At 35.1% G+C, this 17,712-nt stretch overlaps 1 protein-coding gene across 7 annotated transcripts in view; it reads left to right on the forward strand.

The window, feature by feature from the left end:
- Positions 1-17,712, forward strand: part of PTPN4 (protein tyrosine phosphatase non-receptor type 4) — a 223,558-nt gene that overhangs the window by 130,292 nt on the left and 75,554 nt on the right. For all 7 annotated transcript variants that reach the window (XM_081814594.1, XM_081814592.1, XM_081814597.1 and 4 more), the window contains exon 10: positions 2,323-2,411. In XM_081814594.1, the coding sequence (XP_081670720.1) occupies positions 2,323-2,411 (89 nt within the window). The remainder of the gene's footprint in view (positions 1-2,322; positions 2,412-17,712) is intronic.

Raw genomic sequence — 17,712 nt, forward strand, 5'->3', positions numbered from 1 at the left:
AAGGCACTTTATAGCATAATATTAGATAGTAGCAAGTGATAAAAAGAAAAGCAAAGATTTTAAAATAAGGTGGTCATCATGCATTTTCCTATACATTGGAATGAATAGCATTTGTGTCTATTAAGGACATAACACTTGTTATTTTGATCTTGCCCACTTCTGGCATCACCTTGGGAACTGCCAGTTCAAATCTAGATATAGCTATAATTTAAGAATTTGAGTTCCTAGATATCCTGAACATGTTTCTTTCTTTTTTTCTTTTTCTTTCTTTCTTTCTTTCTTTGTTCCACCACCTCCAGCATTCTTTTTTAAAAATTTTTATTGTTATGTTAATCAGCATACATTACATCGTTAGTTTTTGATGTAGTGATCCATGATTCACTGATTGTGTATAACACCCAGTGCTCCATGCAGAACGTGCCCTCCTTAATACCCATCACCAGGCTAACCCATCCCCCCACCCCCCTCCCCTCTAGAACCCTCAGTTTGTTTTTCAGAGTCCATCGTCTGTCATGGTTCGTCTACTTTCTTTTTTTGTTTTTTAACATGTTTTTCTACCAACATAGCAGCTTGACTGGTTTATCTATTTGTTGAGTTTTGCATATCTCTTTAATGGTATTGGTTCTTCTCAAGTGCTTGGTGATCCTTGGTTGCATACTTCCTTTTGTATTTGTGATTCCTAGTTCACCTGCTTGTGGATGTTGTTTTTGCTATGTCCTGCCTTAGGTGATGGTGGAAGAGGGAAGGAATATTCTGCCAGGGAAAACATGCCTATAGTTGGCCTGTCTCAGTTTGGAGTTCTTTATCCATTCTGGAGATCACTCTGATTTCTGTCCCCAGTATCCACACTCACTGTTTCAGATAGGCTGCATTTACTTCTGTGTCCCATAGCTCAATCCAGATAGGGCAGGATTATAGGGTTGGTAGGAGCTAATTACCTTAGCTGCTCTCTGCCTGATCATCCTGACACTAATTTGAGGGCTCCCTTTATTTTTTTTATTTGTTGTCTATGAAATTGTACCTGTTGACTATACTTTTCTTTCTGCCGTCAAATAGAACTTTCACTTCTGTGTGTAGCTTAGGCTGTGGTCTTCTGTAATTTTTTCTTTCCTTAAATTTGATTTTATCCTCTTTATTATGTCTTTACAAATTCCTCAAAATGTCTGGTCCCATTGATTATATACCTTCAAGTGTTACACGTTGTTTGCATGTATCTTCTCCAATGTTTTATGAGATTGGGACCAGAAGGAGCAATAGGAGCGTATATTAAGCCTTCCATTTTAGCCCAAACTTCTAATTGATGTTCTTTAAAAAATTATTTATGACTCTTATAATGGTGTACAATAATGGTGGTTATTGCTAAATAAATTGTGTGGCCATACAGTATACAGTGATATGTTACTTTGGCCATTTGTTATGTATTACCCTATTGAACAGGTTAATTTAGTAAGATTTTATTTAAGTAGAAATTATTGAAACTACATTTTAAAGGGTTTTTTTCTGAGGGACACAATTATTAAAATCTTAATTATAATTTCATCAATTAGTTCTATCTTCTGAGCATATGAATAGGTAGGGGGTAAAAGCATTATTGCTTTATTAGCTTACCTGTAGAATGTTTCAAGTCAGTAGCAAACTATTTCAAGGTTGATTATCATCTGAGAAAAGAATTTAATTCTCATTTTGTCAGTAGTGCAGATTAGCTATTCAAGTTGGATCAGTTAGCATGAAAACTCTCCCTTTCCTCAAAGCGTAGTTCAAATTTTCTTCTCTGGAATCTTTCAAACTCTCCAATAGTTGTTTCCCACTCTATACTGCCATGATGTTTTTGTTGTATTATATTAGTTATATGATTTATCAGTATATTGGGTGTCTTGTTTTATTACAGGTTACACTTTACCAAACTCTGAGCTTCTCCATGTTTTGTTCATGTTTGCAATCTTGGCACTATATTTAAACAGTAGTTGGGTCAGAATAGCTTTAGAAATGGAAAAATGTATATTAACTCTTCCTTCTACAAGATGAAAAGGCTTTTGATTCCTTATCTCAAAACTCAATTCCACTTATGAACTGTGGAAAATCCTGAGATCATTTTTACTTTGGATTAATGAATTTTAATAATGCAACATTTAAGTTTGATGTGAAATAGGTTCTTCGTTTTTATGAGGTGACAATTATCATATGGGTTTGTGAATATTATGCAATTATGTGCTGACTTTGAAAATGTTATATTGTGTTAAAAAAAACTTAATCCTATTTTTAGAATATATATTTAACAGGAAAAGCCCAGTATTTTAGATTTGTCATTTTCTTTTTTTGAAGGATCAAAGTAACAATGAAATTATGATTGGAGTGATGTCAGGAGGAATTCTGATTTATAAGAACAGGGTACGAATGAATACCTTTCCATGGTAAGAACTTCCATCAATACTTTTGCTTTTACCATTATATTACCAAATATAATAATCCATATTAAAGAAAGTGATTGTTGGGGTGCCTAGCTGGCTCAGTCAGAGGAGTGTGGCTCTCTTGACCGTGGTCAGGGTCCTGAATTCAAGCCCCACATGGGGTATAGAGATTACTTAAATAAAACTTAAAAAAAAAAAAAAAGAAAAGAAAAAAGAAAGTGGTTGTTAAACTCTATTAATGTTGTCGTGTAACTTACCCCACTTGAAATCTATTAGAGAATACCAAAATAATTTAATTATTTATTTTTAAATGCATCATCCAGACAGGGCAGTATTTATAGAGAATACTACTTCATGAATTTTTCTCTTGGAGAATCTCTGAATTTGTACTAGCTAATTCTGTCATGTTTACTCTGTCTTGTACCATGTTGATTGCTTTAAGTCAGTATTTCATCTAAGTGCATTCAGTGGGGTGCTAGTTTATTAATTGGAACATGGGCATGGTTGCTGCATCTAAGATCCACTGTCACAGTGGTTTAAATTGGTGCTAGGAAAATATGGTGGCTCCTGGGGTTTAAAACTCCTCTTTCTTTAGTTTTACTACTCTACTATCCTTAGCATGTTGTCCTCATTGTCCAGGATGACTCATCTACCATTACTTCTGTATCCCAGAATGAGGAAAAAGGAAAAGTAGCATCTGCCACTTTCCTTGAGGGGATAAATTGAAAATCATAAAAATCACATCAGTCATGTGTCTTATATATTATAGGAGTAGCTCTGGTTTTTTAAAATAAATGGAATGATTTTCTTTAGCAGAACAAATACAAAAGAAATACATTGTATTAATCTGTTTTTCTTTACATCTCCTTTTAAAAGATTTGGTCTGATTTTTCACTATCTGATTTTTATTTAGTAGGTTTTTGTAATTAGTCACTTTTATAACACTTAAATAGGAATATGATAAGTGACAGAAGCAACTGTTTTAGAAAATAGCCACAACTTTGTTTAAAAAATAAAGATAAATTTCCTAGATAGGTCACAAAAAGATATGAACCAGAAAATACAAAAATTGAAATGACCATCATGACAAATACTTTTGCTCTACAAAAGACACTTTAAAGAAGTTGAAAAAGCAAGACACAGTCTTTTGTAAAATATATATTTGATAAAGGACATATTATGAATATATAAAGAACTTTCATAGCTCAGTAATAAGACAGTCTGATTAAAAAGAATAGGCAAAATATTTGAATAAACATTTCCACCAAAGGACATATACAGATGGCAAATGAGAATATGAAAAGATGTTCAGTCATCAGTGAAATGCACATTAAACCACAGTGAACTCACCCACAGAATAGCTCCAGTTTAAAAAAAAATGACAATACCAAATGATGGCAAGAAGCAGAGCACCTGAAATCTCATACATTCCTGGTGGGAGTGCAACCTAGTATACCAACTCTATTTTTTAAATTTTTTATTTTATTTTTAAAGATTTATTTATTTGACAGAGAGAGAGGGGGGAGAAGCAGGCTTCCCGCCGAGCACGGAGCCCGATGCGGGGCTCGATCCCAGAAGCCTGGGATCATGACCTGAGCCGAAGGCAGACACCTAACCCTCTGAGCTACCCAGATGCCCCCTAGTATACCAACTTTAGAAAAGAGTTTGGCAGTTTCTTTAAAGTTAAACCTAGATTTACCATATAATCTAGCATTTCTGTTCCTGGATATTTACCCAAGCGAAATGAAAACCTAAGTTCATAAAGAGATTTTCACAGTGATGTTCATAGCTACATTATTTATAGCAGCACAAAACAGACGTACAAATATCAGTTGGTGAAAGGATAAAGCAAGTTACGGTACACTTCCACAATGGAAAACTGTTAAGCAATAAAAAGAACTGTTGGGATGCCTGGGTGGCTCAGTCGGTTGACTTCAGAGGGACACCAAGGGAACATTTTGAGGTGATCAAATGTTATATGATGATTTTGGTGGCTGGTAGTTACATAACTGAATACATTTGTCAAAACTCTGAATTGTTCATTAAAGTTGGTATATTTCATTTTATATGTAAATAACACCTCTATAAAGTCCATAAAAGAAAACTAAGTATCATTTAGTGTTTCATCTTACATCTTTTAAACACTTACTATATAATTCAAACCCTGGTATGTTCAGAGGATATAAAACAATTCAAGACATAGCCCCTGCCTATTAGTGGACACACAAGAATTAATTATAAAATTAATAACGATAAGAAAAAATGTAATTAAAATCTTCAGAGAAGATAATTATCATTGTCAGTTTTTACAACAGTGAAATAATAAATGCACATCTTAGATTTTAATACACTTCTGATTTTACTAGAGACAATTTTAAAAAATATTTTATGTTGTATTTTATATCTTATACAAATGTCAAAATCTGAAAAATTGTTTTCAGATGATGTGGATTAAAATAACTGATAATATAAATTTTTCTGTATTTTCAAAACCCTATCTTGTATATATATTCCTTTTTTATTGTTACAAAGATTTTAGAAGAGTTTTTGACTTTTGTTTTGGAAACACAAAGGATACAGTCTCTCTAGGGAAAATTTTAATGGCTCCATGATATTTGAGATTGTTTTTATTTTTTTTTAAAGATTTTATTTATTTATTTGCAGAGAGAGAGAGACAGCGAGAGAGGGAACACAAGCAGGGGGAGTGGGAGAGGGAGAAGCAGGCTTCTTGCTGAGCAGGGAGCCCGATGTGGGGCTTGATCCCAGGACCCTGGGATCATGACCTTAGCCAAAGGCAGATGCTTAACGACTGAGCCACCCAGGTGCCCCTTGAGATTGTTTTTAAAGGATGAATGGAAATTTCCTCAGTGAAAAAGGAAATGTGGAATAGGTATGTGTGGATTTAGGGAATTCAAGTAGAGGTAACAAGCATTTGCAGAGACCTAATTGTAAGAAAGGGTATGGCAAGTTGAGGAAATGATGAGCTGTTTCGTTTGGTTTCTCCTTCAGTTGTCTTTACTGAAGACAGAAACAAAGGAATAAGAATTTAGGAAGATGTTTTGTAGAAAAATTAGATTCAGATTGTGAAGGATCCTACATATTCTGTATGCTAAGGAGTTGGCATATTACTTTATTGGTAAATATGCTTAGAACTAGTTTAATGTTGAGAAATAAAACTCACACTTCCAAGTCTTTGTCATACAAGTTAGGTTGAAAAAGTATGTGAATATTTAAGATCTTGATTGGAAAGTATATATTGTTTGTTTTAAATTTTATTTTATTTTATTTTTTTATTTTTATTTTTTAAAGATTTTATTTATTTATTTGACAGAGAGAGACACAGCGAGAGAGGGAACACAAGCAGGGGGAGTGGGAGAGGGAAAAGCAGGCTCCCCGCAGAGCAGGGAGCCTGATGCGGGACTCGATCCCAGAACCCTGGGATCATGACCTGAGCTGAAGGCAGTCGCTCAACCAACTGAGCCACCCAGGCGCCCTAAATTTTATTTTCAATAGTTAAACTGAATAGATGGGATTTAAAGTTGGTAAAGCCACTATACTTGCATCATCATGGAACATAAGGGTTTCTTCTGATCCTAAATACTCATGGCAGTACATACTAGCACACTAGTAGGAATACTTAAAGGATAATTGACTAATTGCCAGAGACTGAGCAAAGACTGGCTTGAGAGATGAAAACTCCTGAAGGCCCAGCCTTACAAAGGTCCCCATGCTTTCATTAGTTTTACTACCACCAGTCACCCCATCGGGTTCCCAAACTGAAGACCAGAGAAAAATCCACTCATGCTCTGGAGGGCAGGGTGGGGTGAGCAGGGAAGTAACCATTTTGAAATGTGCTCAGAACTTTCTGTTCTCCTTAACAAAGGTCTGCCCTCAAGGAAATCTATTTTACCTGTACTCAACCAACATGGATTTTGCCAGAAAATAACCAAAGTGGGGGAAGGAAATACCATTTCCAGCCTACTTTATACCTCTTGTGTCACCCAAGGAGAGGGTGAGCTGAAAAGCACTGGAGGACATAACCAAGTAGCATAGACCACTAAACCACTGAGTCCTAGTGATATTGCAGAACAATCCCTCCGCAACCACTCACCTGACTGTCACATCAACATGGCTCCTATATAATAACAGGAGATTACAACTTAAATAACTACAAGGCTCAGATTATTTAAGAAGGAGTCTCTAGGGAAACCTGAAGACAACAGGGGAGACAAAAACAAGGAAACTAGAGGGAATAGTAGCTTCAAACACCTACCGCACAAACTGTTCCTTTGAAGAAGCCATAATTTGATTTGGTTTAGTTTCTAAAGGATTCATGTCCCAGGGCATTGTGGAAAACAGTAGCGCAATGTGTTTATAATTAGGGGAGTTTTACAGCTGGGTGTGTTTACTGAAAGAATGTGATGACTGGATTATTGTGCGCATACCTAAAGATGTGCCTTCCTGAAGGGCAACAGCAGAAGTTTAACATGGGATTAGGGGATGTGGATGGATTTCATGAAAATAATGCAACAAATAACAATAACAAGCTGGGGCAGGGTTGCATATATCTTCTTGAATTAGTGTTTCTGTTTTCTTTGGGTAAATATCCAGTAGTGGAATTATTGGATCATGTGGTATTTCTATTTTTAATTTTTTGAGGCACCTCCATAGTGTTTTCCACAGTGGCAGCACCATTTTGCATTCCCACAAACAGTGCACAAGGGTTCCCTTTTCTCCACATTCTCACCATTTATTTATTGTATTTTTTATTTTAGGCATTCTGAGAGTTATAAAGGGATAATGTGGTTTTGGTTTGCATTTCCCCAAGGATTAGTGATGTTGAGCATCTTTCTGTGTGTCTGTTGGCCTTTTGTATGTCTTCTTTGGAAAAATGTCTGTTCTGGTCCTCTGTCCATTTTTTAATAGATATGTTTCTTTGTTATTGAGTCGTATGAGTTCTTTATAAATTTTGGACATTAACCCATTATGTAGTACATGGTTTGCAAATATCTTCTCCCATTCTTCTGTAAGTTGCCTTTTCACTTGGTTAATTTTGCTTGCAGTGCACAAGGTTTTATGTTTTTTCTTTTGTTATTTGTGCTTTTGGTGTCATGTCCAAAAAAGTCATTGCCTAGACCATTGTTGAACTTCTTCCTTATGTTTTCTTCTAGGAGATTTATGGAATCAGGTCTTATGTTTAAGTCTCTGATCTGTTTCAAGTTAATTTTTGTGAATGGTGTATAGTTGGGGTCCAATTTTATTTTTCTGTATGTGGCTATCTAGTTTCCCCCACACCATTTATTGAAGACACTGTCCTTTCAAAGTTCATCAGGTGTTCTTGGCTCCCTTATAAATATTATTTGACCATGTATGTTGGAGTTTAATTCTGGCTTCACTCTCTGCATTGGTCTGTGTGTTTATTAAAACTATACCGTTTTAATTACTGTAGCATTATATAGTTTGAAATTAATGCTGTGTGCCTCCATTTTCTTCTTTTTTATGGATTGCTTTGGCTATTCAGGGTCTTTTGTGATTCCATATAAATTTTAGGATTGATTTTTTCAATTGCTGTGAGAAAGCCATTGGAATTTTGATAGATATTGCCTTAAATCTATAGATGGCTTTGGATAGCATGGACACTTTAACAGTATGAACTCTCCCAGTCTAACTCTCAGAATGCCTATTAACATGGAGTGGAATGTCTTTGCATTTGTTTGTTTCTTCTTTGATTTCTTTCAACAAAGTCTTGTAGTTTTCATTGGGTTGATCATTTCCTTGGTTAAATTTATTTCTAGGTATTTCTTTGTTTTTGATGCTATTGTGAATGGGATAGTTTCCTTTCTTTTTACAGATTTTCATTGGTAATATATAGAAACACAATGATTCTTATATTTTGATTTTATATCCTGTGACCTTACTAATTCATTGATTAGATTCAACTGTTTATTAGTTGAATCTTTGTGATGTTTAATACATATATCATCATATCATCCACAAATAACAATTTTACTTCTTCCTTTCCTATTTAGATGCCTTTTATTTCTTTGTCTTGCCTAATTGCTGTAGCCAGGACTTGCAGTACTATGTTGAATAGGAGTGGTGAGAGTTGTTGTTTTCCTGATTTTAGGGGGAAAATTTTGGGGTTTTCTCTATTGAGTGTGATGTTAGCTGTGGGTTTGTTGTAGATGCCCTTTAGTATGTTGAGGTATGTTCCCTCAGTATACAGTCTGTTGAGGTTTTTTATCATGAAAGGGTATTTTTTGTCAACTACTTTTTATACATCTATTGAGAAGATCATATGATTTTTATCTTTCATTTTGTTAATGTGGCATGTCACATTTATTAATTTGCATGTGTTGAATTATCCTTGCATCTCAGGGATAAATTGTTCTTGGTCATGATGTATAATCTTTTTAATGAGTTCTTTAATTTGGTTTGGTAGAATTTTGTTGAGAATTTTTGCATCTGTTTTCAACAGGGATATTGGTCTGTAGTTTTCTTGTAGTGTCCTTATCTGGCTTGGGTATTGGGGTGTTGCTGGCCTCGTAGAATGAGTTTGGGAGTCTTTCTTCTTTTTTATTTTTTTGGAAGAGTTTGAGAAGGCTTGGCATTAATTCTTCTTTAAATACTTGGTATAATTTCCTAGTGAAGAAATCTGGTCCTGGGGTTTTCTATGTTGGGAGGTTTTTGATTACTGATTCAATCTCCTTTCTTAATATTGGTCTATTCAGACTTTACTTCTTGACTCAGTCTTGGTAGGTTGTATGATTCTAGGAAATTATCCATTTCTTGTAGGTTATCTAATTTGTTCACAGTAGTCTCATAATCTTATTATTTCTATAGTATCAGTTGTAATTTTTCCTCCTTATTTCTGATTTTATTTATTTGAGTCTTTTTTTCTTAGTCTTGTGAAAGGTTTGTCAATTTTGTATATCTTTTGAAAAAAAAACAGCTCTTAGCTTTGATCTTTCTATTGTTTCTCTGGTCTCCATTTCATTTATTTCTACTCTCATCTTTTTTATTATTTTTTTCTAATAACTTTGGGCTTAATTTGTTCTTCTTTATCTAGTTCCTTGAGGTGTAGTTAGGTTTTTCATTTATGATCTTTCTAATTTCTTAATAGAGGAGACCCTAGAATAACCTAGATTTGAATTGTGTAGGTTCACTTACATGTGAATTTTTTCGATAAATACAGTTTAGTACTGTAAACAGTATTTTCTCTTAGGATTCTCTTAACATTTTTTTTCCTCTTGCTTTATTGTAAGAATACAGTATGTCATACATTGAACATACATACAAAATATTTGTTGATTGACTATATATTATTGGTAAGGCTTTTGGTAAACAGTAGGCTACTGGTAGTTACTTGGATTTTCAACTGTGTGAAGTTTTTGCCTCTAACCCCTACATTGTTCAGGGGTCAATGGTATATGCATTTATTGCTATAAACATCCCTCTCAGAACTGCTTTTACAACATTCATTCCATATGTTTTGTTATTTTGTGTTTCATTTGTTTCAAGATTTTTTTGGTTATCTTTTTCATTTCTTCCTTGACGCATATGTAGTTCAGGAGCGTGTTGTTTAGTTTCTACATGTATGTAGTTTTTCCACCTTTCCTCATGTTGATTTCTGTTTTCAGACCATTGTTGTTGAAACAGATAGTTGGTTTGATTTCAGTCTTCTTAAATTTGCTAAGACTTTTTTGTGTCCTACCATATGATCTGTCCTTGAGAATGTTCCATATGTACTTGAGAAGAATGTATATTCTGCTGCTGTTAGATCGAATGTTCTGTGGATATCTTTTAGATCTATTTCATGTAATGTGTGGTTCAAGTCCATTGTTTCCTTTGAGTTTCTATCTGGATGATCTTTCATTTTTTGAAAGTGGGTTATTAATGTCCCTTGCTATTATTGTATTGTACTATTTCTCCATATCTGTTAGTATTTGTGTAATATGTTTAGGTGGTCTGATGTTGGGTGCATACATATTAACAATTGTTATATCTTATTGATGAATTGATCCCTTTATCATTATATAATGAATGACTTTCCTTGTTTCTTGTTACTGTTTTTGGCTTGAAGTCTGGTTTGTCTGATATAAGTGTATATATCTTGGTTTCCACTTCTGTGGAATATCTTTTTTCCATCCCTTCTTTTTGAGGGTTGTGCATCCTTAAAGCTGAAATGAATCTCTTGAGGAAGACTGTAGTTGAATTTTGGCTTTTTATCTGTCAAGGCATTCTGCCTTTTCATTGGTGAATTCAATTCTTTCCATTTAAAGTAATCATTGATATATAAGAACTTTATATAAAATGCCATTTTACAGGGCGCCGCAGTGGCTCAGTTGTAAGCGTCTGCCTTGGCTTGGGTCATGATCCCAGGGTTCTGGGATCAAGTCCCATGTTGGGCTTCTTGCTCAGCGGGGAACCTGCGTCTCCCTCAGCCTCTGCCTGCTGCTCTCCCTGCTTGTGCTCTCTCTCTCTGACAAATAAATAGAACCTTTAAAAAAAAAAGATTAAAAATAATAATTAAAAAAATGCCATTTTATTTATCAATTTCTAGCTTGCTTGTATTTCCACTGTTTCTTTTCCCTCCATTTCTGCATACCTTTGTATAAATTAATTACTTTCATTTTCCCTTGTCTTTTGTGCATCTGTTTCCTCTTTCTTTGCCCTTTATGCATCTACTATAGGTTTTGTTTCGTGATTACAATGAGTTTATCTTATAAATAAAATTTCATTTTAGGCTGATAGCAACTTATCTTCAAACACCCACAAAGGCTTCACCCTTTTACTATTCCCTCTTATATTAGTATTGTCAAAATGGAGCTTTTTATGTTGTGGATGTTCTAAGTCTGACTATAGTTTTCACTTTTCCCAGTGTGTTGTATACTTTCGGTATATTTTATGTCACTAATTAGCATCTTTTCAGCTTGAAGAACTCCCTTCACCAGCTTTAGAGTTGGTGAACTCCCTCATCTTCTGTTTGTCTATGAAAGCCTTTATTTATCCTTCATATCTGAAGGATAACTTTGCCAGATAAAGGATTCTTGTCTGGCAATTTTTATCTTTCAGCCCTTCTAATACGTCTTTCTACTCTGTCCTGGCCTGTAAGATTTCTTCTGAGAGATCCATAGACAACATAATGGGGGCTCCTTTATATGTTACATTCTTTTTTTCCTGGCTGCCTTTAAGATTCATTATTATTAATTTTTGATAGTTTCATTATAATATGTCTAGGAGAAGGCCTTTTTGCATTGAGATAACGAGGGTGATCTCTTAGTTCCATGGACTTGTGTGTCCAAGTCTTTCCCCAGGTTTGGGATGTTCACTATTATGTCTTTAAATAAACTCTCTGCCCTCTTCCTCTTTTTTCCTTCTGGAACCCTGATTATTCTAATATTTTTCTTTTTTGCTGTAATCCCTGAGTTCATACTTTCATTGCTTCTTTTAAATCTTTGTTCTGTCTTCTGCTGAGAGCTCCTTGAATGATTAGTACCATACATCATAAATATCTAAAGTTTGCATTACCATGAAGATATTTACTTAGATGATTGGGCCAGGATCCCAAAGCAAGTTTTGCAAAGTAAGGTTGAATCTCTTGGCCTCTTAGGTGTGAAGGTTAAAACAAGATCTTAGTATTACTTATTAAAAGGTTAAAAAAAATGATGCAAATCTATTTTGCTGGTATTGATTATACTAATGAAGCTTTGAGAACTCGCTTCTTCTAGGATTATATGACTGGGATATAAGAAGAAAGGTATTGTAGAAAGGAAAAATAAAAAATCATTACACTTTTAAAAAAATAAAAATATTTTTAGGGTTATTCCATAAGATCTTGAAACCTTAACATTTTTTTTTCTCCAAATATTGCTTGTAGTTTTGTTTAATTTTTTTAAGATTTTGGTTTTTGGGAGGCAGTTTTAGATTCACAACGAAATTCAGAAGAATATATAGAGATTTCCATACATCTCCTAACTCCACACACGCATAGCCTCCCCCCATTAACATCACTGATTATAATGGTATATTTTTTACTAAGGATGAGCGTATATTGACACATCATAATCACCCAGAGTCCATAGTTTACATTGGGATTTACTCTTGGTATTGTACATTCTATGGGTTTGGATAAATATATAATGATGTATGTATATTCATCATTATAATACATTACAGAATAATTTTTCTGCCTTAAGAATTCTCTGTGCCCCACATAATCCTCTCCCCCACTGACCTCTGTCACCCACTGTTCTCTTTCTCCATAGTTTTGCTTTTTTCAAAATGTCATATAGTTGGAATCATACATTTTGTAGCCTTTTCAGATTGGCTTCTTTTACTTAGTTATATGGAGTTAAGTTCCTTCCCCATCTTTTCATGGCTTGATACATCATTTCTTTTTAGAGCTGAATAATTTTCCATTATCTGGATGTACCACAGTTAATTCATATATCTGCCTACTGAAGGACATCTTGGTTGTTTTCAAGTTTTGGCAGTTATTAATAAAATTGCTATTCATACTCATGTGCAGGTTTTTGTGTATATGTAAATTCTTATTTCCTTTGAGTGAATACTGAGGAGTGCAATTGCTAGGTGGTATGGTACAAGTATGTTTAGTTTCACAAGAAACTGACAAACTATCAACCAAAACGGCTATACAATTTTTCATTCCCATGAAAATGAATGAGAGTTCTTATTGCTCCACATCCTTGCCAACATTTAATGTTGTTGGATTTTGGCCATTCTATAGGTGCGTGGTGGTATCTCATTGTTTTAATTTGCATTTCCCTGTTGACATGATGTGAAGTATCTTTTCCCATGCTTATTTGCTCGCTATATCTTCTGTAGTGAGATGTCTGTTAATGTCTTTGCCTAGGTTTTTATTGGGTTTTTAATTTTTATTGAGTTTTAAGAGTTCTTTGTATATTTTGAATAACAGCCCTTTATCAGATGTGTCTTTTACAAATATTTTCTTCTAGTGTTTGTCTTTTACTTTGCTTGATATTGTCTTTCACAGAGCAAAAATTTTTAATTTTAATGTAATCCAGCTTATTTATTATTTCTTTCATGGATCATGTTTTTGGTGTTCTGTCTAAAAAAGTATCATCATACCTAGGTCATCTGAGTTTTCTCTTGTGTAATCTTCTAGGAGTTTTATAGTTTTGATTTTACATTTAGGTCTCTGATCCATTTTTAGTTATTTTTTGTGAAGGCTGTAAGGTCTCTGTTTAGATTCATACTTGTGCTCTTCAATGTTGAGTTATTCTAGCACCATTTGTTGAAGAGACTGTATTTGCTCCATTGTATTGCCTTAGCACCTTTTTCAAAGATCACTTGAGGGCGCCTGGGTGGCTCAGTTGATGAAGCATCTGCCGTCAGCTCAGGTCATGATCCTGGGGTCCTGGGATCAAGTCCCACGTCAGGCACCCTGCTCAGCGAGGAGTCTGCTTCTACCTCTTCCTCTGCCCCTTCCCCTGCTCTCTCTCTCTTTCTATCTCTCTCATTCTCTCAAATAAATAAATAAAATCTTTTTTTTTTTTTAAGATTTTATTTATTTATTTGACAGAGAGACACAGTGAGAGAGGGAACACAAGCAGGGGGAGTGGGAGAAGCATGTTTCCCACAGAGCGGGGAGCCCGATGGGGGCTCGATCCCAGGACCCTGGGATCATGACCCAGGCCGAAGGCAGACACTTAAGGACTGAGCCACCCAGGCGCCCCAATAAATAAAATCTTTTTTAAAAAAAAAAGATCACTTGAATGTAATTTTGGGGGCTCATACCTGGGTTCTTTGTTCTGTTTCATTGATCTGTTTTGTCTGTTCTTGTACCAGTACCATACTGTCTTCACTACTGTAGCTTTAAAGTAAGTCTTGAGGTTGGATGGTGTCAGTCTTCCAAATTTATTGATCTCTTTCAATATCATATTGGCTATTGTGGGCCTTTTTCCTCTCAATATAAACTTTAAAATCAGCTCATCAATATCCACAAAATAATGGTCGATTTTGACTGAGATTGCATTGAATCTGAAAGTGGAAAGAATTGACATCTTCATAGTACTGATTCTTCCTACCCATAAATATGGAGTGTCTTTGTATTTATTTAGTTCTTTGATTTCATTCATTAGAGTTTTGTCATTTTCTTCATATAGTTCTAATATATATATATATATATATATATATTTTTTTTTTTTTTTTTAAGATTTTATTTCAGAGGGAGTGCGCAAGTAAGAGAGCACAAGCAGGGAGAGCAGTAGAGGGACAGAGAGAAGCAGACTTCCCCCCGAGCAGGGAGCCTGACTTGGGGCTTGATCTCAGGACGCTGAGATCACAACCCGAGCCGAAGGCAGCTCCTTAACTAACTGAGCCACCCAGGCGCCCCTAATACATGTATTTTAGATTTATGTTTAAGTATTTCATTTTTGAGGGTGCTAATGTAAATGTTACTGTGTTTTTAATTTCAAATTCTACTTGTTCGTTATTGACATATAGGAAAGAAATTGACTTTTTTATTAATCTTGTATCCTGAACCTTGCTATAATTGCTTATTAGTTTCAAGAATTTCTTTGTCCGTTCTCTTGGATCTTGTACATAAATGATCATGTCATCTATGAACAAAGTTTTATGTCTTCCTTCCAGTCTGTATCTTTCATTCCCTTTTCATGCCTTAATTGCATTAACACAGGATTCCCATATGATGTTGAAAAGGAGTGGTGAACTGAGACATCCTTTCTTTACTTCATCTTAGTAGGAAAACTTCTAGTTTCGCACCATTGGTATAATGTTAACTGTAGGTGTTTTTTAGAAAGTCTTTTATCAAGTTGAGAAAGTTTCACTGTCTTCCTACTATAGCAAGAGTTTTCATCATGAATCGTTGTTAGATTTTGTCAAATGCTTATTCTGCATATATAACTATGTGATTTTTTCTTTTTTAGTCTTTAGTGTATCAGTTTATATTAACTGATTTTTGAGTATTGAACCAGCCATGCATTCCTGGGATATGTCCCACCTGGTTTTGGTGTATAATTTTTTTTATACATTGTTGAATTTGATTTGCTAATATTTTGAGGATTTTGAATCTTTGGTCATGAGAGAGATTGTTTTGTAGTTTTCTTGGAATGTCTTTGTCTGGTTTTGGTATTAAGGTAATGCTAGCTTCATAGAATGACTTTAGTAGTATTCCTGCTTCTATCCTTTGAAAGAGATTGTAGAGAATTAGAATAATTTCTTACTTAAATGCTTGGTAGTTCACTAGTGAACACATCTGGGCCTGGTGCTTTCTTTTTTTTGAAGTTTCCTAATTGTTCATTAAGTTTCTTTAATATATACTGGTGTATTCAAATCATGTATTTCTTTCTTTGTGAGTTTTGGTTGATCGTCTTGTTCAAAGAATTGGCCCAGTTCATTGAGATTATCAAACTTCTGGGCATAGACTTATTCATGGTATTCTTTTATTATGCTTTTAATTGTATTGATGTCCATTCTTTCATTTCTGATATTAGTAATATGTGTCCTCTCTATATTTCTTAGTCTGGCTAGAGGCTTATTGATTTTATTAACTTTTCAAAGAACTGCCTTTTGGTTTCATTGATATTCTCTGTTGGTCTACTGTTTTCAATTTCATCGATTTCTGCTCTTTTTCTTTATTTTATTTATTACTTTAGATTTAATCTCCCTTTTTAAAAAGATTTATTTATTTATTTATTTATTTGAGAGAGAGAAAAAGAGAGTGAGTGTGCAAGCAGGGGGTGAGGGGCAGAAGGGGGAGAAAATCTTGAAGCAGACTCCCCAGTGAGTGCAGAGCTTGGGTGCTTGGATCATGACCTGAGCCAAAATCCAGAGTCAGCTGCTCAACTAACTGAGCCACCCAGGTACCCCTCTACTCCTTTCTTTCTTTCTTTCTTTCTCTCTTTCTCTCTTTCCTTCCTTCCTTCCTTCCTTCCTTCCTTCCTTCCTTCCTTCCTTCCTCTCTTTATTAAAGATTTTATTTATTTATTTGACAGAGAGAGACACAGCGAGAGCAGGAACACAAGCAGGGGGAGTGTGAGAGGGAGAAGCAGGCTTCCCGCTGAGCCAATGCAGGGCTCGATCCCAGGACCCTGGGATCATAACCTGAGCCCAAGGCAGAGGCTTAATGACTGAGCCACTGAGGCGACCCTACTCTTCTTTTTTTTTTTTAACGTGGAAATTTAGATTATTGATTTTTGATCTTTCTTCTTATATATGCATTCAGTGTCATAAAATTCCTTCTAAGCACTGCTTTTGCCATGTTTCACATATTTTTTTTTTAAAGATTTTATTTATTTGACAGAGAGAGACAGCAAGAGCAGGAACACAAGCGGGGGGAGTGGGAGAGGGAGAAGAAGGCTTCCAGCCAAGTTGGGAGCCCAGTGTCAGGCTCAATCCCAGGACCCTTAATGACTGAGTCACCCAGGCGCCCCCATTTCATGTATTTTGAAGGGTTGTGTTTTCATTTTCATTAGTTCAAATAATTTTTCATTTCTCTTGAGATTTCCTGACTTCTGTTTTATTTATAGGTGTGTTTTTTAATCGCCAGGCATTTTAGGATTTTCCAGTAGTTCTTTTTACTGATTTCTAGGTTCATTTGTTGTACTTTTTTTTAATTTATATTTTTATTATGTTATGTTAATCACCATACATTACATCAATAGTTTTTGATGTAGTGTTCCATTATTCATTGTTTGCATATACCACCTAGTGCTCTATGCCGTACGTTGCCTCTTTAATACCTATCACCAGGCTAACCCATCCCCCCACCCCTCACCCCTCTAGAACCCTCAGTATTTTTTCCTCTGAGTCCATAGTCTCTCATCGTTCATCTCCCGCTCCGATTTCCCCCCCTTCATTCTTCCCCTCCTGCTATCTTCTTCTTTTTTGTTTTTTTTAACATATAATGTATTATTTGTTTCAGAGGTCCAGATTTGTGATTCAGCAGTCTTACACAATTCACAGCGCTCACCATAGCATATACCCTCCCCAATGTCTTATCACCTAGCCACACCATCCCTCCCATCCCCCACCACTCCAGCAACCCTCAGTTTGTTTCCTGAGATTAAGAGTTCCTCATATCAGTGAGGTCATATGATACATGTCTTTCTCTGATTGACTTATTTTGCTCAGCATAATACCCTCCAGTTCCATGCACATTGTTGCAGATGGCAAGATTTCATTCCTTTTGATGGCTGCATTAATTAATATTCCATTATATATATATACCACATCTTCTTTATCCATTCATCTGTCAATGGACATCTTGGCTCTTCCCATAGTTTGGCTATTGTGGACA

This window comes from Leptonychotes weddellii, chromosome 3, assembly GCF_054177405.1.
Source record: "Leptonychotes weddellii isolate Sample4059 chromosome 3, ASM5417740v2, whole genome shotgun sequence".
Taxonomy (NCBI): domain Eukaryota; kingdom Metazoa; phylum Chordata; class Mammalia; order Carnivora; family Phocidae; genus Leptonychotes; species Leptonychotes weddellii.